Below are 7,985 nucleotides of genomic sequence, written 5' to 3'. Positions count from 1 at the left end.
CCTGCTTCTAATAGAAATCAATGAATAAAAAGAGCTATCTGGGGAAAAAAAAAACCCTGGAGAACTCTATGAAGAAATGGAGAAGTCCCAGCAAATGCTAACGATTTTAAAAGAAGGCAGACCACCACTGAAGTCATCGGTTGCAAAGATCTAACAAAAGACTTAGGTTTTAAGGAGGGGCTTTCTAAATGCCAAGGGAGTGAAGAGGAAGAGAGAAAAGGGAAGTAAAAACCAGAACGTGGGTCTTTCCCAGGCATATATGGTGTGCATGCAGGTATCCTCTAAAAGGGACTTGTTCTTGGAGGATATATTGTAGGGATAGCTTGATAGAATCCATGAATACTACACTATGCTGATAATAAAAACTTTTCATACTCATGCCAGATTACTGATAATCACTTTTGATCACTGTTTCAGTTGACAGATCACTGAGGTGCTTTATATACATTACTGCTAATCTTTTTTTATTTTTTTTAAATCTTCACCTGAGGATATGTTTATTGATTTTTGGTGGGGAGAGGGGCGTGGAGAAAAAGAGAGAGAAATGTGGATCAGTTGCCTCCTATATGCATCCTGACTGGGGATCAAACCCACAACCTAGGTAATGTGCCCTGACTGGGGATCAAATCAGCAACTTTTTGGTGTATGGGACATGGTCTAAACAATTGAGCCACCTGGCCACAGCTATTGCTAATCTTTTTAAGAAACCAGAAAGGTGGGTGTATTCTCTGCATCTGAGAGAGGAAGACATGGAAACTCTTTAAAAAAAAAAAAGATTTTATTTATTTTTAGAGAGGGGAAAGAAGGGAGAAAGACGGAGAGAAACAGCAATTGGTTGCCTCTCACACACCACCAACCAGGGACCTGGTTGGCAACTCAGGCATTTGCCCTGACTGGGAATCGAACCAGCAACCTTTAGGTTTGTGGATCAACGCTTAGCCCACTGAGACACACGTCAGGGCAAGGAAAAGGAAACTCTTTTAAAAAACCAAGTAAGTTGTCTGAGAGGGGACACAATAAGATTGGTAATGACTTGAAAGCCCATACTCTCTTCCCCTACTGGTCTAACAATGCCAAGTCCCCCAAGTACTGAAAGTTAAGAGTGCTGTGGGAGTATAGGGATAAACATTCCGATGGGTGCACCAGGGATTGTAGAAATACCTTACAGAAGACAGAATTCTCTGGACTGCTAGTTTAAGATCCTAATAGCTTGTCTAGGATCCCAAGGAACCTGGAACTGGCTTTCCAGGGCACACTATGTACCTGTCTCTGGATCTTCCTCTGTAAGATTCTTATCCTTTGCATGGCTAGTGGCTCTCCTAGGAGTAGCCAGGATTTATTTACAGAAGGTAAAAATATCTGAAAGCTGAGATGCCTGTGTTGTTTTCCGGTAGGGAACCCAGATTTTTGGCCCTTCTTTTTCCAAAACGATAGTTTTAGTTTATCTGAAATTAGGAAATACAATTTTTCTTCTTTCATCAACGTGTTTTATTTATAAACACCCATATAAACATGTTGCTGTATATGAAAGGAGCACCTACACTTAATATAGTGAGAAAAGTATTTTAGCATTATGAGAAAAGGTGATCGGGCATTTGTTCAAATTTCTTTTTTTAAATTTGAGTATGAGAATATGAGTATGTTCTTGGTTAAACAAAGATTTGAGTGAGAACTTAAAAAGGTAACTCCCTTTTCTTCTCACCTGCCCCCCCCCCCCCGCCAAAACTGCCTTTTTCCCTGGCGATGACCAATGTCAACAGCTGGGTGTGTATTCTACACCCTTTTCTACCCAGGATGAGCAGAAAGGGAAATCTATTTTAGCTGACAGCTAACTCTACTCACTGCACTGATTTGCACTGAATCTGCTCTACACTCCAAAGGGACACATTCTGAGAACAAGTTGGAGATGGCCCTGGCATAATTTCTAAGCATGATGTGCTTCTCACATTTACCTACACAAAGAAAGGTTTGGGTTAATAATCTCTGTTTTAGTTAATAAAATATACACATGAAATGTAGGTTTTAACAGCATAAAAGAAGTTATACTACATGTACTGTTTTGTAACTTGCTTTACAATGTGACTGAGATTGCTGTTAGTCTGTAGAGATATTTATTCTCTGAGTTGCTGAATGATAAAGATACGCTATAGTTTATTTAACCGTTCCTCTATTGGACACTGAAGTTGTTGCTGATTTTTTACTATTACCAACAGTGCTATGCAGTGTGTCTCTGCGTATGTTTTGCTGAATAAATGAATATTTCAGGCATCTAAAAACAGAAATGTGAGGTTAATTTGGATAAATTTAAATTGCCTCTTAAATAGCTGTATCCATTTATAGTCTTACAGTATATGAGAGTAACAGTTTTCTTGTACTTCTCCCAAAAGCAGATATTATAAATCTTTGAAAATTTTGCACTCTGATAGTTAAAAATGCTTTAATTTGTATTTCTCTGACTACTGAGGCTTAGTGTTTTTCAAGTTTATTAATTTACATATGACACATAATATGTAATTTATATAACATAACATACAAATATGAGTATATATTTTTTCTTCCCAGATAAAATGTTTGTATTTAACCTGAAAAGTAGCTATGAGCTGCAAAGAGGCCCAGGGAAGAAACACTTATCTGCCAGGATGAAATACCAGGTCACTAGCTCTGAGGTAAGGTCTTTAATGACCTAAAGGGTAATGTAATCATTAATAGAAAACTGGACAGAGCAACAGCATTCATTTAACTATGAAACTGGACGTGACCTATTGATTATTAAGACTGATGACTAGTTATTATCTAGTCAGAAAGATTTTTTGGCACTAGAAACATTGTTCATGTGACCAAAAACAGTGGTTATCTTATTGGGTTCCCCAGAGGGCAAAATTAGCACCAAAAAAGCACAAAAATTTGGTGTTTTTAAATTTGATGTCTCTTACTTATAGAGGAACCACTTATTCAGCTTAATTTGGGGTTTATAACTTTAGTTTTCTAAATTGGTATTTTCTAAGCTGGGTTATTGGAAATACTGTAAGTATTCTTATCTGTGTCATTCCATAAAGTAGCCATTAGGCACAGATAGCTTATACAAGTCACATTGCCAGAGCTCAAAAGCTACATGTGGCTAGGGGCTACCTTATTGGACGGTACAGATAGAGTCTATATCAACATTGGCAGAAAAAGTTCTATTGGACAGCCTGTTTTAGAAGCAAGAATGAGCCCTGACTGGTGTGGCTCACTGGACTGAGTGCCGGCTTGTCAACCAAAGGTTCCCTGGTTCAATTCCCAGTCAGGGCACATGCCTGGGTTGCAGGCCAAGTCCCCAGTAGGGGGCATGTGAGAGGCAACCACACATTGATGCTTCTCTCTCTTTCTCCTCCCCTTCCCCTCTAACATAATAAATACAATCTTAAAAAAAAAAAAAAAGGCAGCAAAAATGACCTGACAGGGAAATGGATTTTAGCTGGTGGCTGACTCATTCACTGCACTGAATGGAATCTGCTTTACACCTGCAAAGGGGAAAATTCAGAGAGCCGGTTGAAAATGGCTGTGGTATAACTTCTAAGAATGATTTGCTTCAAATTTATCTAAACTAAGAAAAGTTTGTGTTAATCGCTCTTTTAGCTAATTAAGAGCCATTTGAAATGTCTTTTTGTTTTTGAATTCTATAGTACTGTATCTATGTACACTAGTATTCATGTCATTTGCTATGAAAGCTTTAGAACCTAAGATTTGTAGCAAAATAATACTGTTCCTTCTTTCAGTAAATACCATACTCTTTAAGGGAAAAAAATATTTTATTTGTGATTAGAAAAGTAAAGTGCTTATGGTAAAAAAAAGTTATAAAAAATCAAGTCAATTGTACTCATACTACCCAGAGATGTTACATTTTGATAAATATCCTTCTAGTCTTTCTTGTATGCATCTCTACATTTAAGTAAATTTACAATAATGGGACCATCCTATTGTGTTTTATAACTCGAATGTCATGGAAGCAATTTATCAAAAGTCTTTTCATATTAACATATATTTATCATTTCTACTGTTTGCATAGTACCACTCTGTGGATATACTATTACTTATGTAAAATAGTCGTTCTTGTATTGATAATTATTTTGGATGTTTTCAAGTTATGATTACTATCATGAATAATATTCTGCTTACACTTTAAAGTGCTTTGGGTTGTTGGGTCAAAGAATGTATTATTGTTAACATAAAGTTAAATAGAAGTTTACTCTCAGGAATACAACTCAATTTTAGAAGGTTGACGCTTTTTCAAGTCTTTTTTTAACTGCATAAAGCTTTCAAAAAGGCTCTAACCAGTTATTTAAAAAGTCAAAACTATCACTATTTAAATAATTAAACATTTAAGAGAAAACATGATTTCTTAATGTCTCTTTCATGCAAGTTTCTTCAATATGCTTAAAGAGAAAAAAATAACAGTTCAGTAAAAAGGCTTGTTAAGAGCTGTTAGACTTTAGAGCCACACTGACTGATTTTGAATTTGTTTTAGCTCTGTGACCTTGGATAGTTTAAGGTGTGCCTGTTTCCTCATGGTAAAATAGGGAAGTAACACACCTACTTCACAGGATTTTTGTGATGAATGTTATCTTGTAGCTTTAATATCTCAGTATGTTGTTTGACTGTGTAACATTTCCCTTTTTATAAGGGTTATAAGACATACTTTTATATGTTAAATGAAAGTAATGAAACATTTCTTTTTTCTTTCCTTTGGGATATATTTCTTTCATATCCTAGGATACCAACCTCAATATAAAACCTACTGGCTGGCTGATAATTCAAGCCACGTAAAGTATAACTTGTCCCATTTTTCCCTCCACAAAAGCAAGCTATATGTCTTAAATAGGTCAAATACTGTTACAATGAAAATTTCTATAATACCATCACCACACCAATGTTCCATTTATTTCAAGTAATATACTAATAACATCCTGGTAGTACAAAATAGTTCAGAAGTTTTGGAGTTAATTTTAAGATGATAAACATTTATGATATTTTTTCATAGCAAAGTATAATAAGGATTTTATGAATATTCATAAATATACTACTGAAATTATTTCTGAAAATGTTTTAAAAAACTGTCATAAATAAACCAGAATTTAGTTTAAATGTGAATTAAAAAACTAATTAAATTTTTGTAGCAAGAGCCAGACTTGTTTCCTCTGATTTCATTAAATGCTATTGATAACTGAATTATGAAATGAAACACATTCATTTTCCTTTGTGTATTAATGAGATTTTAAAATCACTGACTTTGGTTATACCTTTTATATAAAATAATCTTAATAGGTTTATAAGATCAAATCAGTAGTTTTAGTACTCTCTCCAAAAGCTCTTAGTTAAAAAAAAAATAAAACAACAAACTTTAAGTAAGAAGACTCCTTTCTTACAGGGAGTCCTATGGTTCAATTTTTTGTAGACATTATGTATACCCCTCCCCAATATCATGCTTCCCCCGACAATTTTGAATTATGAGGTCTAAACATAAGTGAATTTAAATTCCTGATATCTTTTTTTAAAGAACATATTTTCTATTTTTTTCTTTTTAAAATATATTATTTATTTATTTTTACAGAGAGGGGAAGGGAGGGAAAAAGAGGGAGAGAAACATCAATGTGTGGTTGCCTCCCATGCCCCTCTGGGGGCCTGGCCCACAACCCAGGCATGTGCCTTGACTGGGAATCAAACTGGTGGCCCTTTGGCTCGCAGGTTGGTTCTCAGTCCACTGAGCCACACCAGCCAGGGCCTGATATCTTAAATATATTCTTGGTAACAGATTATCACAACTTTCTAGGGAAAAGGTCAAGCAACCAGTGCACTGATAGACTGATGCTTTGTTCATATTTTGGCCATAGGTTTGCTTTGAGAAATAGCACACCGTCAGAATGGAAGACTTTATGCCTCCTAGTTGATGGGGTTCAGAGCTAAGATGGTGGACTAAACAAACACTGGGGACTGGAATTTCCTTGGAGGCATTCTGGAGGAAGTTCACATCCACTCCACCATAATTGGAAAGATCTGGCTCACCACCCTGTTCATATTCCATATGCTTGTTCGGGGTGCAGTAGCTGAAGATGTCTGGAATGATGAGCAGTCTGGCTTCATCTGTAGTACAAAACAACCTGGGTGCAGAAATGTATGCTATGACCGGGCTTTTCCCATCTCCCTGCAGATACTGGGTTCTGCAGGTGATTTTTGCGTCTTTACCATCCTTGGTCTACATGGGCCATGCTTTGTACTGACTAAGAATTCTGGAGAAAGAGGCAGAGGGAGAAAGTTCAACCAAGAGGAGAACTGGAGGGGGTAGAGTTTGAACTGTCTTGGGGTTGGAGGAGATTGAAACAAGAACTTTATCATCTGGATTTCATATAGAGCCTCTATTTAAATGCCATGGATATCCATGTCCAAATATAATTGATTGTTTTGTCTCAAGGCCAACAGAAAAGACAATATTCCTATTATTTATGCAATTCATAGCCACTGTGTCACTTTTCTTAAATGTCCTAGAAATTTTCTACCTAGGCTTTAAAAAGATTAAAAGAGGACTTTGGGGACAAAATAAATTGAAGGATGAGCATAATGAATTCTATTCAAACAGGTCAAAACAAAATCTTGCCAAATACCAGAGCACATCTGCAAATTCACTGAAGCAACCCTTTCTGCACCTGATTATGATCTGAGAGTGGAAGAGCAAACATATACAACAGTGTATCCTAGATTCAATTCCTCTGCATTTCAGGCAGATCCTAACAATCACAATAGAAATGATGAGAAATACATTTTGGATGAACAGGAAACTGTACCTTCTAATGAGATGTGCACACTTGGTACTACCTGTAGTCATATTCAACACATTGGCTCAAGTACTAATGAAAACACTCATAAAAAACCTAGAAAAGGAATTAATGGTAACCAGTTAAGGAAAAAAAAGAGAAACTGACAGCAAAGACAGCAAAAGAAACCATTACGCTACAGGTCACTGTATCATTCTAGGTGTTGCTATAGATCTGGACAACCACGTGGGTCAATCACCCCAAACAGTTTTCTCTCTGCCAGTTAACTGCATCGGGGAACCAAGGTGGCTTCGTGCTACACAGAGTTCCTCTACAGAAGATGAAAATTGGGTGTCACCTCTGTCACCTCCTAAAAGTAGCCTCAAGAGTCAGTTCACAGAAGGCACAATTAGAACCCTTTCTTCTTTACAAGGAGAATTCCAACAATTTGACATTCCAGACACTGCTGATTCTTTGGGAGAGCTGTCCTTGGGATCTGAGTTGGTCAGAACCTGCAATAATCCTCCTACTGCTTGTCCTCCAAAACACTGTTGCCAACAATCTCATTAGTAGGTGGGCTCGGACAGACCTTCAGACCTGAACTGTTGGCTTTTAGACATTCTGCATATTATATCATCACAGAAGTAGCCTAGTGAGAGCGGAACACAGACAAAACAGATAAGGACAGCTCTAAAGACCAGATGTTAACATGGGCAAATGCAAATCCATTTTAAAAAGGGAAAAACAGTTCCAATTCTGAATTGTGAAGGAGTAGCTTTAAAAACAATAGCATAGAGTTACCAAATCAAGATTACTTTTTTCCGAGCTCCCTTGAGAATTTGTGAAAACTGAGTTTGGGGAAATCATATGTTCAGAATTGAGACTAAATGGATTGGAACGAAGTTTTTCTCTGAAGGGGTCACAGTCCTTCAGAGATTGTTCTTGATGTATAGAATTCCTTCTTTTAGTTACTGATCTTTTATTTGTGCGCACTGGTTAAATTTTTTTGTTCCTGGGACTTAAGTTTCTTTATAGACTTCAACCTAATGTGTCGTGAATATAATCATAATGTTATTATCCAGTAAATAAAAATTTTAAAAAGTTGGTGGCTTTCTTTGACCAGTTTATGGCATCGTGATTCGATGCTTCTACTAACTAGTTATCTAACCTTGTCCCTTTACTAACATTATCTACTAT

General features: G+C 36.5%; 1 protein-coding gene across 1 annotated transcript; it reads left to right on the top strand.

Annotated features, from left to right (window-relative positions):
- Positions 1-5,962: 5,962 nt before the first annotated feature.
- Positions 5,963-7,710, top strand: GJA9 (gap junction protein alpha 9; the record flags this gene model as incomplete). Its single annotated transcript, XM_054572205.1, is given in 7 exon segments — positions 5,963-6,183; positions 6,185-6,274; positions 6,276-6,370; positions 6,373-6,669; positions 6,672-6,937; positions 6,939-7,336; positions 7,338-7,710. Coding segments are annotated over 7 exon segments (1,419 nt in total), but the record flags the coding sequence as incomplete, so codon positions are not given.
- Between the last annotated feature and the right edge of the window lie 275 nt (positions 7,711-7,985).

This window comes from Pteronotus mesoamericanus, unplaced genomic scaffold (genome assembly GCF_021234165.1).
Source record: "Pteronotus mesoamericanus isolate MK-2021 breed Mesoamerican mustached bat unplaced genomic scaffold, CSHL_Meso_final contig_221, whole genome shotgun sequence".
In the NCBI taxonomy this organism is placed as follows: Eukaryota; Metazoa; Chordata; class Mammalia; order Chiroptera; family Mormoopidae; genus Pteronotus; species Pteronotus mesoamericanus.
Note: the sequence above shows the minus strand (reverse complement) of the source record. Positions and strands in the feature narration are given on the sequence as shown.